Here is a 17301-nt window from a genome sequence, read left to right as displayed (position 1 = left end):
CGGAATGGCCAATCTACCCTCTCACGGCGACAATATGAGCGACAAAAAAGATCATGGCAACCCTGGTTGTAAGAACGTGCTCTCATGGCTAGAAATGATTCTGCATGAGCGCCAGCAGGGAATCATCACCGCAAAGCCTGTTGAGCCTCAAAAGTACGCGCAAGACCTCTGGGCCGCCAGGAATGGTCAAGATGGATTCAAGTCTGAGCAGTGTAAGTGCTTGATCGTCATGTTATGCGCATGATCTAACATTTCATAGTCCCTCCTATCAACTGCAAGTCTCACCTCGCCGCTGCACTTCAACTGCTTTATATTGCATCTCCAGAAGAATGCCTCTCGTTGGCGAAGCCGTACGGAAGTGCCTGGGACCTTGATGAGGACCATCCGGCAGTCAGATTTCAGCGCGCCGTCGACAACCATCAACCACCAATTCCACAGCTTGTGCCCTGGGATGCTGTTGCGACGAGCAAGCTTTTTCGCGCCCACTTTGGTGTCATGATCCACCTCCGAAACAACGAGTCCAAGATCGCAGTCGACAGCGAAGATGCACAGCTTTGGAGCTCTGCCTGCATCCACAGAAACTGGACTAGCTGGGACCAATTTTTCGAACTTCTCATGGCCCCAGAGCTCCAGTCCATCACAGGAAACGCCTGCATTACGGCTTCGCAGCCATTCGTCAAGCCCACCCAGCTCCCGGCATACTTCACGATTGGAATGCCCCATTTGGTCGGTCAAACGTTACGTTGCCAACTTTTCCCGGAAAAAGACTACCTTGTTCGTTTCCTCACCGAAGACGGCTCTCTGGCGGTGACCCGCATGCGCTGGGTTGGCGGCATCTATCGAATCGGCGGAGGATCTCCTCGTGTGATCTTCGATTGGGGCGACAGTGACCGAAGTGTGGGCAAGAGCTTCAACGCAGACTGGGCCAATCATCCTCCTCAGAGATACAGCAGGCCGTTGTTCTACAGTCTGATCCGCAGTGTTGCGATCGCGGCCGACCTGATGATTTTCAGGCGCGTTGAGACAGGCCCAACAGAAGGCCTGAACCACTCTGCGCACGGCTGAGGCCTCGAAAATCTCTGACCTTCGAGCATCCCCCACGATATTCGCACACAGAATCGACTTCTTTCAGACAAAGCAGAATTGGAGTACAACGGGTCAAATACCCGCGGCGTAGTGATGGGACTTGAGGAAGTCGAACATGCCGGCTTTGGTCACTCGTTGGTATGAATCATGCAGGCTACAAAGTTGCTGGTTAGTCGAGGAAGAAGACAACGGAGCAGGGCTTTGAGGGAATGCAAGAAAAACGTTCGGACTTGCAGGTGTTAAAAAAAACCTTCGGTTCGCCAAAAGGCGGACGCGGTTTTCTGTGCAAAGGATGGTTATGAGGTGATTGCTACTGTAACAGCAGGTCTACCTCATGGAGTTGGGTATTCAATCCAAGTCAAATGATTCCATGCCATGATGAACGCTCTCAATGCCTTGTCAAAAGCTCTAGGCATCCGCGATGGATGCTTTCTGTGCCTCAACGCGACTTCCAAGTGTGCATGTTGTATTGAATGCTCCCGATATCTCATCACTTCTGCTGTGCTCTACCAAGTCCATCCAACCAAGTGTCAACTCCCGCGCTAGACGCGCCTGAACACCATAAGCAGCGGACGCGCTCCGTGAGCAGCGCAGAATCGGGCGAACTCATTGCGCTTCCACTTGGTGGGCAGAGCCATGTTCCAGTGGCCAGAGATGCTAGCTCCCAGGTCACCGCTGCCGTTGGCCCAGTCGAAAATCGTGACGAGCCTCGGGCGCTCGTCGAGTGTCATCGTGTACACGCCGCCGACCCACTTGACGTACGTCTTGATCAACTGGTTGTCGTCCATGGTGCGCATGACGATGGGGTATATCTCGTGCGGGAACAGCTGCTGCAAGGGTACGCGGCCGCGAAAGGCATCGATGGTGAGGAACGGCGGGAGGTATTCGCCGCCGGTGACGTAGGACTGGACTGAGACGACCGTCGGATTGGACGGGAGAGTGACGTTGACCGGACCAAAGCAGCTGTCGAAGAACTCTTGCCAAAAGAGCGCCCTGGAGGTACCGGAGGTCTCCCAAAGACCGATGGTATCCGGGTTGGCCACAAGGCTGGACGCGGGATTTTGGTTTGTGTGCTGGTGATTGACAAGGACACCGAACTTGCCAGCGAAGCGAAAGTTGTGGGTCACCGCCTTCCATGCCTGCATCATGTAGTTGTTGCCGATGAGAGGCTCATCGGCGAGCAGTTTGTCGGCCGGGTGGTCCGCATCGAGCTTCCAGGGATTGTTGAAATCAGCACCGCGGAACCACACAGCCACGTTAGGGGCGACGACGTAAAGAAGCTGGAGAGCTGCCTCAAGTTCGGCTTGGATTTCCGTCGTTGTTTCAATTTTGGGGACTGTCTTGTTAGCTACGAAGACAAAGCGCTTCAAGATGCTCGCTCACAACTTAGGAGTCCACCATTGCGGACCCGCAGGTTGAAGTCTAGCTGACTTTCGGCTTCGGGGTCGATAACGCGGGCGATGGAAGACAATCGAATGCTCCAGACAAAGACCTTCCACTTTTGCTCCCCCATGGCGTGCTCCATGGTCGGATGGAGTTTGGCGAACCACCGGTTGTAGAAAGACCCAGAGGCAAATGAGGATTGAGCCGAAGGATGGTGTCGCGTCTAGAGCAGGAGAGAAAGTTCGATCCATAGGCTGCAGCGGCGTTGCCGGCGGCGAGAACAACAACATTGGCGCGAGAGTGGCGGCGTCGGATTGGGAGCATTCACCTATTTGGAAAATACTGGGAACCCGGAGAGAACGGGTTGGGACTAGAGAACGTGAGAGCATTCAGCTTTGTGAAAAAATGCACTATCAGCAAATTAAAGAAGACATGCACACAGCAAGACACCTTGGGGGTATCAAGCTGTATAGCAGATGCAGTCAGAGGCAGTGGAAAACCTCAAAGAAAAGTGCTCATTTCCCGCCGGAGTCACGAATTTCGAATCGACGAGTGCTTGTCATCAACAACCTCGAAACCATTAAACAAGTGGGCAGATTGAGTGATAGGAGCTCAGCGGAAGAACAGATTTGTATTTGCACAATTTGCCGCGGAGAAAAAGGAAGAAACGGCCAGATGTCAGGAATTACATCCAGTCCCAGGCGCCCTTGAGGTCGCGCATCTCTTTCCTCGACGTCTTGGCCTTCTTGCGTGCACTGTTCCTAGAGCGGTCTCGCTTGCGCTTTTTCGCACTGGTAGTCTCAACCTTGCCGTTGCCGTCGTTGTTGGCGTCGGCGCCGCCGTCTTCGACGAGGGGCTCCTGGCCATCGAGGCCCGTGGTGGCGCTGTTGTCCTTGTTTCTGCCGTCGCTACTTCCAGAACCGTCGTCAAAGGTGACTTTGCGCTCTTCGGTCGTGGTGGTGGTACTCGCCGCCTGAGTGCGACCCGTATCCAAGTCCATTGTTGTGACGATGGTGATGATTGTGGTGCTGATGACAAGTCGCCGGCCGTGGTTTCCCAAACTAGAGCTAGCGCCAAGACCAGACTGATTGGCAAAGTCGGACGAAGACATTCTAAACCCATCAGCAGAAACTTCCATGTCAGACAATCGAAGTGTCGTACGTGTTTGAAGAAGCAATCCGGGCAGCAGCTTGGCGATATAAGAGGCGGCGAGACTTGCTGGAGCAGACTATTCCAAAGTCATCAGTATAGACTTTTGTACATGGAGCATTCATGCGTACTCTGGAGAAGTTGGTTGAGTGGATGGTGGAGAAGTTCAGGTTGAAATGCGCAGGCGCAGGGGAGAGCAAAGAGTCACTGTTTATTCACCCGGACGTGGGCGGCATGCCGTACCTTCCTCATTGACAACAACAAGCGCATGCGGCCACCGGATAAACCGTGGCCTCCGACGTCCACAGCGCCTACAACGCCGTATAAAGCCTCGTTCGACGCCGCCATGACTCTCTCCTCTTCAACCCCGGCGCTTCCATCCTTCGTACGTTCGTCCACTGTGGCAGCCCATGATAACTGGACTGACTGAAATTTTGGGCAGGGACAGCATCTCCTCGAACCAACTCTCACAACTACCTACTCTACCTACCCATCATGTGCAACATGCACTCACGCCAGGAGCAGGAGTTTCTTGCCTCTAACCTCAATGATAATCCTGCGATGTGAGTGATTCACCCTCTTTATTTCACCAAAAGACACAAACTGACCAAGACCAGGCTGGCTTTGCTGTACCAGATCAAAAGACTCCAGGCCGCGCTCGAGGAGCGCAAGGCTCTCATCAATCAGCAGATCGTATTTTACCTCAAGATCCAAGCCAAACTCCTGGCTGAGATCGACGAGCTCGAAAAAAAGCTCCAAGGCAAGGAATAACTCAAGGAGGATGTCAAGGAGGAGCTCTGTTAAGAGCAGGACCACGAGTAGCTCGTCTCAAAACTCAAATCTTTGGTAGCTCCAATTGATCACTCGCCATGCTTTTCCGTGACCTGCCCCATCTCTGAACAAGTTCATTGTGAAAGTTCTCGAATAGCCAGAGCCCATGCCCAGGTGCCAGACAACCTCATACCTTGACGCAGAATGACTGAACCGCATTCACGACATCCTCGAAAGGTATACCAGAGCCGCAAAAGTTTAAAGCCGCAAAAGTTTAAAGCCGCAAAAGTTTAAAGCCGCAAAAGTTCAAAGCCGCTCAAACCCCAGTCTAAAAGCCCACAGCACTTCGCACCGTCCGCAAAATTGCCGGCCTGCAGGTCTTTGTCCATACCACCGACACTCTCGGCCAAATCCGTCGCCACAAAGGCAGTAAACAACCTGCACGCGCCTGGAGAGCGACGATGCATCAGTCTCCAAAAATTCTACGTTTGAAGACCGCGCATCTTCTTATCCACGACCGGTTGTCACGATGGCAGTCAACTTTGGGTTCGGAAGCAAGGGGCTTGGAACTGCTGGCTTGGGCTAAGCGACGGGGGAATCTAACGCCAAAAGGCAGTTTGCAGGGATCAGCGGTGGAGACGCGGATGCGACGGCCCTTGCGCAGGAGACTGCAGCCCTCGGATGCGTGGATTTTGCCAGCTATCTTAGTATTTGCTGTGGACATGCTACTGCAGTCGCAAGAAGGTCGGTCGAAAATTTGACAGGTGTGTTGACAGCTACTGAAGCCTGAGAGTCTCTTCGCGGGTCGAGCGCGGCGTTGCTCTCGGGCGGCCAAGGAGGCGCGTCTTTCGTTCCTTGCGTTGATGGCCAAGAGTTAGAGAGCTTTCGATACACCGTTTTGACATTTTATTTCAGGTTGAGGCTGTAATGGATGCAATCATTGGGATATGGGTGCTGTTCCGTGAGGAGAGAGCTGCCGGCAGGATGGGCGGGATGGAGCTAAGCGAGCGAAGAGCGCGGCTCTCACAAACGGAAGGCAATGTTCATGTTGCATCCACCCTTCCTGAAGATAGCGCACCTCTCGTATTGCAGTCTGTACATTTATCCGAGCTGCGTAATGGGAAGGTCAAGCTGAGCAATACATAAGCTGCGAAGGTTCTAGGTGCAGCCATGAAGGAAGCATCTCAGAATCTTCCCGCCGGGGGCGGCGAAACAGGGAGACAATCCGGGCAACTACTGCCAGGCTCAATGTTTGTCGGCTGCGAGGGATTTCTATGCAGCAATTTCTGGCAAACTCTTCCGCTAGCTACACCACAGTCTGAGGCCGATCTACCACAAACTTGACTACGGTATGGGCTCGTAGTGATCCGATTTCAGTCTTTTGCTTTTCAAGTTCAGAGTTTCCCGGCTTTACAAGGTTGAATGTTTGCTTTGTAGTGCTTGATGGAGTTGCTTGTGCTGCGAGCAGACGTTGGTGAGCGCAAACCACTGCTTCCTACTTAAATCCAGCATCGTCCCTCGGCTTTGATCCGCAAGCAGTGTAGGCCCTCTAAAATCTCTAACTTCGTCTTAAAATGGAGGAAATATTGGCCAAATATGCGACTGAATGGCGTAGACGTGTCTCAGAGAACCGCCTGGAGAACGAGCGTGATCATCCACCTCTGATCTCACCAGACGAGCACACGGAGAGCCAGTGGGCTGCAAGAGTCACTAGTGGAGGATTTGATGAGCCTTGTACGTGTCTTCACCGTGAATTGTAGAATAAGCTAACCGTCAACAGTCCCACCAATCGATGTCGACAAAATGGACAAAGGCTTTGCTTACGCGCTTCAATCGTTGTTCGTTGCATCGCCAGAGGCTTTGTACGAATTAGCCGGCCCTTTCAAGGAAGGAACCTGGACTTTCGACGAGAAACATCACACACTCGAGCTTCCGGATTTCTTTTACGAAGAACGCTGTGAATACACGGCATTCGTTTCACTCCACATGTGCTGGCCCGCAGTCGCGAAAGGAAGACTTTTCCGTGGCAGGAATGGCTTGTTGATCCACAACGAGGACTTCGATGTCAAGCCAAGGAAACTCCCTGATGATTCCCAACTCAACTTGTGCGATATCCACTCGAGAGATTCCTTCGACGACTGCTGGCAGGATGTTTTCGACGGTTGCTTGGGCCCATACGACCTCAAACTGCCGTGGATCGAATCAATGCAGTCGATTCAGCCCTTTTTCGAACATGGAAACCTACCGCCGTATCTGACCGTCTCTTGTCATGTCGAATCAGACCAGAACTTGGACAAATTTCCACAGAACGACTTCCTCCTGACATTTCGCCGAGAAGACGACCTTTTGGCCAGTACGCGAGTGCGATGGGTTGGAGGCATTTACTCAACTCCGTCGGTCGATTCGAGGCTGGTGTTCGATTGGGGCGATCAGGAAGGTTCACTTGGTTGCAGCAACTCAGGAAACTGGTCCACAGACCCGCCAACGAGACGTTCAAGGGAAGAGGTGGAGCAGGAGATGAGCGGGCCGATGACGGAGTTTTTCATGATTTTCAGGCGCGTCTAGACGGGTACGCATGGAGCCATCTGCTTTTCACGCATTCGCGGACACAGGCGCTTGAATGAATTTCGGCATCTGGGGCTGGCATTTCTGGGTGGGGAAGGGGCCTGCTGGAAGGAGGACTACGGCTCGGTCAATCAAATCATTGTGGGCTTTTGGGTTCTTCTGGCCTGCCCTTGAAATTTCTCCCGTTCGCTAATACCGTGTTTGGTGATTGATCTGCTTCGACGCTCGCGCAAGGTGTTGCCCAGCATTCGCATCGACGTTCGACTTTTTCATCTTGTGGCTCCTCTGTTCCACCAAGCTGCCGTACCTACAGTGACTGTACAGTGACTGTACTTATGGCAGAGATTCCGTCGCTTCCCTGGCCGCCCTCGCTTCCTGCAACGCCCAAGTCTCCTTCAAGTATGGCTCCAAGACAGTCAAGTCACCTTCGGCTATACGGACGTATTCAGCCAGCAGCTGAATCTGTTTTTCGTAGTTTGCTATCCAAAAGTCAGTTTGCTTCATGCCGGGGAGTTTTTCTTGGTCGTACCGTAGAGCGGAGTGAACTTGATTGGCTGCTTCTCCCAGCACCAGTAGTGCCGAAGTGACAAGTCTCCGATTGTATCTGCGGCACAAGGAAACCTCGAACGAACATCGAAGCCGAAACCATAAGACGCATAGCCCCATCCAATCTTGTTGAGCAGGATGTCGCCCACCCAGACTTGCTGCTGGTCCCAGATCCGGAACACGACGAACCGCTCGATTTTGTATGTCGGATAATGGACCTTGCAGATTGCCTCAACAAGATACATCAGCTTGCTACCGCCCTTGTGCTGCTGGTGGTTGTTGAAGCACAGGTGCGCATTATTGGTAGCGGCAAATTGTGCGAGACTGCGTGGGCGCTCAGAGTTACTGAGCACGCTGGGCAGACTTTCGCGTACAGCGCGAATGAATCGGATAATCGTTGTCTTGTCTTCCATTGTTTCCACGTATCGGCGATGGCCACGTTTCCAGTTTACCTCTTCCTCCAGTGGAGCCACAGCGGTGTCAATCTTCTTTGCGAACGTGATGTCTTCTGGATCGAAAGAGATGTAAACCTCCACACGCGCAGCAATCTTGGATAGCTCAGATTCCGTGGGTGGCCGTCCTTGGCAGTCCACAAGGTACTGTCCGTAAAGAACAGGCTGGTAGGAATGTTCTAAGCTCTCCTGCTTCCATTACTCTTCCGCTTTCTCAATGAAGCGCTTAGCTTGAGGCTTGCTGTCGATGAAGCGCACTCGCGGGAGTGTACCATCCATGATGCTGAAGACCATTTCCTCGCCCATGCCCGCCAGAATGTTTCGGCCTTCTCGCATGAACATGTATTTCGCGCCGCCTACTGGAGGATACAGGCTCTCTAGCAAGTATTTGTATCCGGTGTGAAAGAGCGAAATGTGCGGCTCGGCCGTCTCGTCTTGAGCATCAACGGCAGCTTGAGGAAGCGATGCCTATGAGACATGGTGGAGGTCTGGAACCGAGGGACCTTGAGCGAGGGGAGCAAGGAAGAGTCCATTGTACTCGGGATTCATGTCGATGGTTGGCGACATGGCTTTGTCGTAGTGGGCTTTGAGTGGATGGCAAGTCGGAGGTGAGAGGTATTCGAGTTTGGTATGAGATGAGTGCAGTGATGCTTTGGGAGGGCCAGGCTGGGCCAGTAGAGAGCGTGGGACTGGCGTTGCGGATTTTGCGGGTGAGTTTTGATTGTGTTGTGTAGGAGCCGGGCTGCAGCGGTGCGCAGGACAGTCGGTGTCCTTTTGCAAGATCAGCGTCAACAGAAGTTGGTCCGCGTGGTGGCATGCCGGAGGTGGGTTTTTCGCCGAGGCGCCTGTTTTATTCCACGGCGCAGACCACTCGACATGACTTTCCACCAACCTCCGCCATCGACCGAAGCTGAATCCGTTTTTGACAAGCAGGTGCTGACCTATTCACCCCTCCACAACCTCTCCATCAGCTTGAGGAATACATGCCGCAATTTGGTACAAGTGCCCCCACGTGCAGGCCAGACACTGAACATGGGAGGCGGCCAAGAAGATAACGACATGGGAGAGGCTTGAGCTTGGGGGTTCACGTGTGGGAAGATGCATGCACAGATGAGATGATTAGGCATTTGTGCTCGGTTGATAAGGCTTCTTCATGGCAGCAATTGAACAGCTTTGACTGATATTGTCCCCATTGATTTCTACCCAATCCAAATGTCTGGACGATTCTCTAGTCCTGCTCGCAAGGAGCGTTCAAGTGACGCACACTACTTCGAGTGCTCGGCGATGAGGGCCTCCAGCTCTGCCCTGGACTTCAGAAGTCCCTCACGGTCCTTGACCGCCTTGTTGTACTCCTCCTCCGCGGCCTTGCCCTTTGCCATGAGCTCCTCGCGCTCCATTGGCGACAACGTCAAGCTGCTCTGCGCCGCTTTGCCCTTCTGGATGCGGTCCGCCATCGCGTTCTTGTACTGGTCGACGGCCTCCAAAAGCCTGGTGTTCTCGTTGCACAGCCTGGAGAACTCTTCCATGTATGCCTTGTAGTTTACTGAAAAGGTCAGCCTCCTGTCGGCAGTTTATGGTAGACAGGCAGGTTGCGGGAAGCTCAAGTCACGAGAACATTCCAGTTTACTTACCTGAGGTCTTTGGGAACGGCGGCGCCATGTTTTGGGAAGTGTTTTCTGGTCCTGAGGGTGCCGTAGCTCTAGGCGTACGTGCAGAGAATCGATGAGGATGGAAAGGTGAGTGAGACATGGCTGCAATGGGAGTGCTTTCGTAGTTGTCGGCTATCCGGGCCGATTAGGTGCGAAGCTGTCTGCGTGTGTCTGGGAAGAAAATAAATTGGAGATTTGAATGAAAGGTGGTGGGGTGATTTCAGTCTTGTGGCTCGGCGCAGCGGCGCTGGTGCTGTCTCTCGGCAAGAAAACATCGCATCAATTGACGAGCAAGAATCTGTTTGGAAATCTGCAATTCCACGGTACACTACTTCACATACTGTATTCTAGGATTGTGTGATGCTCCAAGTGTGCAAGCGCGTTATCTTATCGATTTTTCAGTGTTCTTTAATGTTTTACAGCTCAGTTCCTACCAAAAGATAATTCCCCTCACATTCTTCCCTTACGTGACCTCTGAGGGCGGCTAAGACTTGCGTTCAAAGGCTTTTGTTGGGGTCGTTCGAGGAATGGCTACCGTCGGTTGGAAGGTGTTGCCGACAACCTTGAAAAGCGCGAGTAAGACGGAGTTAAAGACTTTGGGTCTATCCGCATGGAGACGGCCTGTTCCGGTAGCGTTCGTTGCGGGTGGTTCGATTGTTCGAGAGGTGGCGGGTTTCTTTTGCTTGAGGCGTAGTCATCTCCCAGAAGAGTATATCCGGAGGTGAATGCTCAGAAGGGGGGAAGGTCGAATTCGAAGGCCCATTGCGAGTCCATTTCCCTAGCGGGTCGGTTCAGATGCGCCTGAAAAGCATGAGAATGCCCTCCAATGTTGTGTCTTTTTCCAACTCCTCCCTCGAATGCCTGATTGGCGGATCCTTGTCCCAGTCACCACTTATGCTCATCCCCACGGCGTCACTACCGTCGGCCCAATCGAAGACGACGCGGCGTCCTTGTCAAATTTTGTAGACTCCGGCGACCCAGCGGACGCAAACAGACGCGATAGAGCCATCCTGACACCGAAGTGTCACCATAGTTTCGTCTTGCGGAAACTTATGCAGCTCGTGGTCGAACATCTGGGACCCTGCCCAGCCCAGAACCGTGAGGTACATCGGCAGCATTCGTCCATACACGAACATTTGCTGAGACAAAACTGAACTTCTGCATGACAGCTGTATATCTTGAGGGCCAAAGCTCCATACAAAGAAATCTTTTCAGGTCTGAAACTGCTGACAGCGGATAGAAGAGTCCAAATCAACAAAGTCTGTAGTGTCTAAATACGCGCTCAAGCAGATATCTGCCCTCCAGATCTCGACCGTTTCTGAAGAAACCAATTCGAAGCCACCTTCGCGGTTTTGCAGGGTTCCAAAAACTCCTTGGAACAACTGACTTTGTGCGATGTTCTTCCATACCACAAACAAAGGATGGCCGGAGTCCATATCACGAGTAACATCGCAGGCTACATAGAGCTTTGCGGCAGGGTGTTCGGGACCGGGCTCCGAGGCTGGTTCGACCAGACTTTCGTGTCTCAGAAGATCGGTCGGACTGGCAATGAAGAGCAGTTGGAGCAAAAGGCCGACAATAATTCGGCGGCTACAGCCAGAGTTTTGGATAGGGGGAACTTTCACTCGTCAGATCAGAACATGACTTTCTTTCGCGAGAGGCACTTACACTGCTTATGCAAATCCCACGAAAATCCTCCTCGACTACGACGGGCATTCCAGAGACCCGCCACAAGTGAATCTCGATCGAAGACATCCGGGGGCGGGTGCTTGCGATGAGCAGTCCCCGTGACCCTTTTCATCCAGGCTCTTAAGAAGACATAGTCGAGGTTCAAAGGCTTTCCAATTGGCCTGTCATCTGTACTAGCTGGCTTCGCTTGGATTACATCAGTCTATATCGGTGAAATCATCTCAAGTCCCTGTAAAAAGCGCACTCACTTACACGTTCTTTGCCTCCTGCAGCTCAACATCTAGCGATTCCACTTCGGCCTCAAGGAGCTCCACCTTGGCCTCAAGGCTTCTCTTCTCCCAAGCCGACCGAAAGAGCTGTCGGAGCTCAACTGCTGAGAACACGTCGCTGGGATGCGTATCGTGGTTGACACGGAGTGCTGATCAAAGAGGCTGACCTCGACAAGATTTGTAGAGAGCGGATGTGGCAGAGGGGAGAGAAATCCTTGTCCCGCTCAGAAATTTGCTGCCCTTGTCGGTATTTTTGGTTTTGCGGTCGGCTCCGGTGTTGTCGATGGCGGACCAGCGCCTTCCCGTTGGCCATTCTGACCTGCGCCCTCGCGCCCGCCTACATGTACCTTTTAACACCACCACCGCCACCATCACAACAACATCAACACACGCCTTCGCGCAACGTATTCAGCAGCACGCATCTCTACCATTCATTCAGTCTCTTTACTTTCCACATTTTCCGCCATGTCGTCCACTCAAGAAAACGCCTGCAGTAAGTAGCGCCTCCCTCTCGTCTGCACGTCTTCCTGACACTTCTAGACGAGTGCGTAACTCTGCGCGAAGAGAACCAGAGGCTTCTCCAGGAACTGGAGTCCACTGAAGAGAAATCGCCTCACAATCAGGTCGGGGAGGTCTCTAAGGACCATGAGAGGCGCCGGTTCATCGCCAACGGTGCCAAGGACTTCAGAGCAGTCATTCCTTTTGATGAGAATTTCCTTCCCGATTATGGCAAGGGCGGCTGCATAGGCGCGCCTGTGGAGCACAAGCGTGTGGATAGAGCCAATTGGGAGGCTTGGATTCGGAAGTTCTGGGACGATTGTGATTCAGACATTTTTGAAGCTTTGGTCCATGATGAGGGATACACTCTGAAGAATCCACAACTGTTCCCGCTCGATCCTCAGATGAAGTCTCTTTGGGCCGAACGTCGCGCAAGAGCAGGGTTTTCAAGCGAGACATGTACGTGGCCTCACGAGAAGAACAGCAGACTCTAACAAGAAACAGTCCCGCCCATATCTCTCTCTGACCACAAGGACATATTGCTGGCAGCTATGCTGCAGCTTTTATTCATCGCCAGTCCGGACGACCTACTGGCGCTTGCGAATCAGAGAGGCCCAGCCTGGGATCTCAGTCCGACTCACCCCGCTGTCATACTCTGCGATGATTATTTCCGCGGCAAAAGGAGCCAACTGAAAGCCAGGCACCGGTGGATTCCCCTAACGCAGAACGGTCGATTTCGGGGCACTTACGGCACGCTGACCAATCGCCTTGATGTGTTTTGCGTCTTACAGCCATACTTCCATACCGATCACTGGTGGGCCAATGTGGAATAGAATGCCCCAACGTGGCAAAAGTTTTTCGATCAGAGCTTCGGTCCGGTGAATATTCCAACGTTTGGTTTAGGCTCCAATGTCAACGCGCAATCAATCCAGACGTGCGTCGCTGACAACACCACTCCGACCTACCTGACAATCAATGTCAAGAGAGGTACCGATTTGTACGCGTTCCCAGACGGAGGCTTCTCGGTGCCCATGAGATGCCCAGATGGATCTGGAGTCTTCTTTCGCGTTCGATGGGTCGGTGGAGTATACCGTACTAAACTTGGGACGCGCGTCATCTTTGACTGGGGGGATGGAAGTACGACTCTCGGCATGAGCGTTACTGGTGACTGGAATACCCAATGGCCGTTGAGATTCTCCAGGGAGGAATTGGCCCAACTGGTCGAACATCGGTCGAATTTTCAGGCACTCTTCAGGCGTTTCTAGGTCGAGTTATGGGAAGAAGTGGGCCGGGGTCGCAGCTCATTAGGTTGGGGAGGGCTTTGAGCAGATACAAAATTGGAACGAAAATTGCTGCTTTGAGCCTACATTGAAAGACGTGATGATGTCAGGATCCAAGAGCCTGGACTGGTTCTATTGCCGGTGTGAAGTACGATGCTGCTGTGAGTCAACGGCTTGTGCAGTGGCCATTCGGGTATTCCTGGCCACAGGCTTACTCTCGACACCCCTACACAACTACACAGCTGCGTCAGCACTGCAACATCTCACCGCACGAAATTGCGGCTCAGGCATCTCCCAAGCCGCTCGCGGGGTAAGCGAGAACGCGTTTTCAGACAGACAAAAATCTCACTAAATGGACAGCAGAGCCTCGATTCCGCCCTCCTGTCATGTCGCCGCACCGGCCGAACAATGTCTGTGGTAAGTACCAAACGCTCTAGACTTAACGCATTGCCAACACTCTCAGACAAGGGCGAGACCCTCTCAGAGCAAAACATGAAGCTTGCAGAGCGCATGGCGCAGCTGTCGAAGGAGAATGCGCGTCTTGGCGACGAGAGGGACAGGGAAATGCACCTGCTCAAGATTTCCCAGAAGCAACTGCATGCGTCCGACAAGAAGACCGAGGCAACGATGGCAAGATACGAGGAGCGGGCCCAGAAGAAGACAGAAGTCATCAACAAGCTCCTTCAGCGCTTTCAGGCTGCGATGAACCTGGTCAAGGAAAAGGACGATACTATCAAGCTGCAGGATGACCTGATCGAGACGCAACGGGACTTGATCAGAAGCCTTGAGAAGTCGGAGGAATGTACGGGCCGCTGAAAGATCATGGTTGAAAGCACTCAACTGTTGGATTTCGAGGAGCTCCCACGGGCGATGTTCATGGACAATGAATTGGCGACGGACGTTGTTTGTTGGTGTGGAGGCGTGGCGTATGGTGGAGGTGGCACAGGTGGCGCGAAGAAGTGGCGGTGCAGGCAGGCCCTTGCTGCTTCCCGCCCGCCCGCTCGTCACGAAGACAGCAACACCAAACTTGACCACAAGACATTGAGAGACGCGAACCATCTATCTCCGCACCATTCGCCGTCTTCTTTCATCAGGACAAGAGGTATGCATTTCATACGACGCGCCAAAGTTTCCTACTGACGCCTTCCGCTGCAGCGTTATCGCTCTGCCCTCCGAACCTTCTCTGACTGCTCTTCGCGCTCTCTCGTCTCGCGAGCGCCGTTTCACACCTCTCAGTATTTTCAAGGATGTTCAGAGGCTCTCTCGTGCTGTTTTCTGTGCCTCTGGACCTCCGGGGCGAAACCTACGTGAATCCTCACCTGACAAACCGACCGACCGACTTCGTGCGCTACTCGCCGCTGACGCGCATCTCCAGATTCGTTGCCTAACCTCCGTCCCTCATACTTATCGTCTGTCGATTCAACACGGAGTCGACAGATAAGCCGGCGGCAGTTTACCCTCCAACTCTGCTTGGATTTGGAACGCCAGCGTTCTGGAGTACCACCGATGCTGTTGCGTGAAGCCGCCCATGGCCCAAAAGTTGTCGAGCTTCGACTGCCGCCTCCACATGCCCTGGACCTCTCCTTCAACGTTGACACCCCATGACGGGTCAACGCGGTCTGCGATCTGGCCCGGTCCTATCGTGTGGTCTTCCTCTGTAACGTCTCGGCCTCCCAGAATATCGGCTACCGTCTCTCTCGCATCCTTGTCGGCATATCCTGTGCACCAAACAATAGCATCCGCCTCTTCCTCGCTGCCGTCGGAAAACCTGAGTCCCTTCTCCGTGTACGCTACCGGTTCAGAGTTCTTCACACGTGCTTCCTTCTTTGCTAGGATTTCGGTGCCTCCGATGTCTACGTAGTGACCGCCACCCCTTTCGAGCAGATTATACATCAGCGACGCCTCTTTGGCGGAGCTGTCGAAGACCGGAAATCCGGCCTCTCTGAGCGCTGTGTACCTGTCCGGATTGTCCAGTGCCAGTTTCGTGAGACCCAGCTTGACCAGCTGTCCGCTCACACAGTTTGGCAGGCTCAAAAAGCTCCTGTCGCAAGTCTCGACGCTCAATCCTTCGTTTGAATAAACTCCTAGGCAAAGGGGATGACAGACGTCTTCCACTGGGACAACGTAGGTGTCGGAACGGACCACCATTGTCGCTTCTAAGCCTGCGCGATGAAGGTCCTCGAGCACGTCGAACGCTGTATTCGCCGAGCCGATGATGAGGACAGACTTGAAATCGGCATCCCCATGATGCTTCAACCACGCCGGATCCTTGTAATGATGTGAGTGAATATTGACGCCTTGGTAGGATTCCACATTGGCAAGTGTGGGTTGATAGGGCTTCTGCGATCCAAAACCAGTGGCTTGGACAAGATGCTTCGACACCGCTGTTCGCACGGCCGGATTGTTGCCGATTTTGAACTTGACGACCCATTTCTTCTTCTCCTGGTGATAGTGCGTCGACTCAATTTTCACCGACGTAATGACGTTCAGTTGGAAGTCTTGGACGTACTTTTTCAGATGACTAGCCAAGTCATCCCTTGTGAGTATCCGTTTTGGGTCCGGGTATGCTGAAACCCTCAGAATCAGCACTCTCGCTTGCTCAAAGGAGACTTACGCCTGTACGGCATGTCACAGAAGCGCGCCGGCACGTGGAATTTCATAAACTGGTATCGACGAGCCCAATTATCTCCTACCTCTGCATTGCGCTCCGCCATGACGCTGTCTATCCCGTTGGCCTTCAGGCGCGCAGCCAGGGAGGCCGCACTGTCGAAGTCAGCTCAAACTATCGAATGCTTCCAAGACTCAAACGTTTCCAAGGCTGTCAAGCTTCAAAGACTTACGCATTTCCGCCTCCAATGATGAATACGTCAGTCTCAAAGTCGTCTTCCAGCGTTCGCTTGGGACGCGAAAGCAGAGATTGATCCTCGCAGTGCCCATTGAAGCCTGTGAGAAAGGTACTGAGAATGTAAATTTGCCACTCGACATGTCCTCCGTCGGTCTTGACAGGTAAAAGCCAGAGTCTTCCGCGACATTCGGCGTTTGGTCTCTCAGTGCTGAATTCGAAACAGGCATCAATGTACTTCTGTCGCCAATTGTCAGCTTTGTCTCCAAATCTACCACCGAATTCGAGCATTCTTACAAAGCCAGGGAGGTCGTTGAACACGGCTTTATCGACGAGCGACAGGTTTTTGACGTCCCTCAATTTTTCAAGCTCCAAAAAAGCTGCTGCAATCACCGAAGGAGACGAAAAGGTGCGCATGTGCCAGGTCAGCGCCAGCTCGTCTTTGAAAAGCGCTTTTTGGTAAAAGCAGCTCTGGAGCTCCTCGAGATCGCCACTGCGTAACGCATTGTCGAATTTCGCTAGCACAGCGTTCGCTTGTCTCGTAGGTTCTTCGCCAGTCAAGGACCTCAGATCAATGTCATCAGAAATTCCAGGTAAGGAGTGTTGTGTCATCAACTGGGCCAAGTCTCCTTTGGGAGGTTGTTGATCGTAACCTTTGCGCAAGTCAGCTCATGCGATGTGCCATCTAGATTCCCAGCTCACCAATTGCCATGCTGTAGTACTAAGAAAAGTCGGTGTTAGGGATCGAAACCTGCGGGCCTACAAGACCAAGCTTCGCACAGGCTTGATTGATATACATTCTGAACATCTTTACATCTCATCAGTCTCACGCAGGTGAGCATGGGGCCCGCTGACGAAGATCTCCCTGATTGAGATCAAAATGAAGAAAACCCGCCCACGACCTGAGCGAATCTTACCTCACAACACGCGTGATTTGGGGGCTCCGGTTTACCGAGCACCGAGTACCGACCTACTGTGCCGCATTCGCTCACCAATTGCACAGCTACACATGACCCACTCGTAACTCCGACGCCGCTGCTGAAGACTGTTCATCGACTGACTCTGGACGCTTGCCGCGACCAGCCAAACAGCAACCGATTGCCGGACCGAATTGGCGGAACC

The 17301-nt window shown here is 53.0% G+C and overlaps 7 protein-coding genes across 7 annotated transcripts; 3 read left to right on the top strand and 4 right to left on the bottom strand.

Annotated features, from left to right (window-relative positions):
* Positions 1–4: 4 nt before the first annotated feature.
* On the top strand, positions 5–1065 carry J3D65DRAFT_666927 (uncharacterized protein; the record flags this gene model as incomplete). The annotated part of the gene is made up of 2 exons (XM_066802974.1): positions 5–212; positions 260–1065. The coding sequence occupies 2 exons, from the start codon at positions 5–7 to the stop codon at positions 1063–1065; spliced, it is 1014 nt and encodes a 337-aa protein (XP_066655905.1).
* A 563-nt stretch (positions 1066–1628) lies between these two features.
* Positions 1629–2611, bottom strand: J3D65DRAFT_602246 (uncharacterized protein; the record flags this gene model as incomplete). Its single annotated transcript, XM_066798108.1, has 2 exons — positions 1629–2434; positions 2470–2611. 2 exons carry the CDS (start codon positions 2609–2611, stop codon positions 1629–1631), a joined length of 948 nt encoding a protein of 315 aa, XP_066655904.1.
* Positions 2612–5963: 3352 nt separating this feature from the next.
* J3D65DRAFT_666923 (uncharacterized protein) lies at positions 5964–6954 on the top strand (the record flags this gene model as incomplete). Its single annotated transcript, XM_066802973.1, has 2 exons — positions 5964–6123; positions 6170–6954. The coding sequence occupies 2 exons, from the start codon at positions 5964–5966 to the stop codon at positions 6952–6954; spliced, it is 945 nt and encodes a 314-aa protein (XP_066655903.1).
* A 333-nt stretch (positions 6955–7287) lies between these two features.
* J3D65DRAFT_602243 (uncharacterized protein) lies at positions 7288–8519 on the bottom strand (the record flags this gene model as incomplete). The annotated part of the gene is made up of 4 exons (XM_066798107.1): positions 7288–7433; positions 7484–8117; positions 8211–8404; positions 8456–8519. 4 exons carry the CDS (start codon positions 8517–8519, stop codon positions 7288–7290), a joined length of 1038 nt encoding a protein of 345 aa, XP_066655902.1.
* Positions 8520–10812: 2293 nt separating this feature from the next.
* Positions 10813–11872, bottom strand: J3D65DRAFT_657736 (uncharacterized protein; the record flags this gene model as incomplete). The annotated part of the gene is made up of 4 exons (XM_066802527.1): positions 11727–11872; positions 11543–11677; positions 11270–11476; positions 10813–11219 (listed from the first exon to the last, which is right to left on the bottom strand). Exons 2-4 carry the CDS (start codon positions 11568–11570, stop codon positions 10813–10815), a joined length of 642 nt encoding a protein of 213 aa, XP_066655901.1. The 5' UTR covers positions 11571–11677; positions 11727–11872.
* Positions 11873–12024: 152 nt separating this feature from the next.
* Positions 12025–13100, top strand: J3D65DRAFT_657735 (uncharacterized protein; the record flags this gene model as incomplete). Its single annotated transcript, XM_066802526.1, has 3 exons — positions 12025–12052; positions 12100–12516; positions 12562–13100. The coding sequence occupies 3 exons, from the start codon at positions 12025–12027 to the stop codon at positions 12888–12890; spliced, it is 774 nt and encodes a 257-aa protein (XP_066655900.1). The 3' UTR covers positions 12891–13100.
* Positions 13101–14413: 1313 nt separating this feature from the next.
* Positions 14414–17039, bottom strand: J3D65DRAFT_621335 (uncharacterized protein). Its single transcript, XM_066799947.1, has 5 exons — positions 16882–17039; positions 16477–16832; positions 16178–16419; positions 15952–16100; positions 14414–15904 (listed from the first exon to the last, which is right to left on the bottom strand). Exons 1-5 carry the CDS (start codon positions 16889–16891, stop codon positions 14757–14759), a joined length of 1905 nt encoding a protein of 634 aa, XP_066655899.1. The 5' UTR covers positions 16892–17039; the 3' UTR covers positions 14414–14756.
* Between the last annotated feature and the right edge of the window lie 262 nt (positions 17040–17301).

The sequence above is a fragment of the Phyllosticta citribraziliensis genome (assembly GCF_038025025.1).
Source record: "Phyllosticta citribraziliensis strain CPC 17464 chromosome Unknown J3D65scaffold_5, whole genome shotgun sequence".
Taxonomy (NCBI): Eukaryota; Fungi; Ascomycota; class Dothideomycetes; order Botryosphaeriales; family Phyllostictaceae; genus Phyllosticta; species Phyllosticta citribraziliensis.
Note: the sequence above shows the minus strand (reverse complement) of the source record. Positions and strands in the feature narration are given on the sequence as shown.

Bases quoted from the DNA above. Each gene is read 5' to 3' on its own strand.
- J3D65DRAFT_621335 (XM_066799947.1), bottom strand. The intron at 16,420-16,476 runs GTAAGAATGCTC...AATTGGCGACAG, and splicing joins TCAACGACCTCCCTGGCTTT to AAGTACATTGATGCCTGTTT. The intron at 15,905-15,951 runs GTAAGTCTCCTT...TGAGGGTTTCAG, and splicing joins CTGTGACATGCCGTACAGGC to CATACCCGGACCCAAAACGG.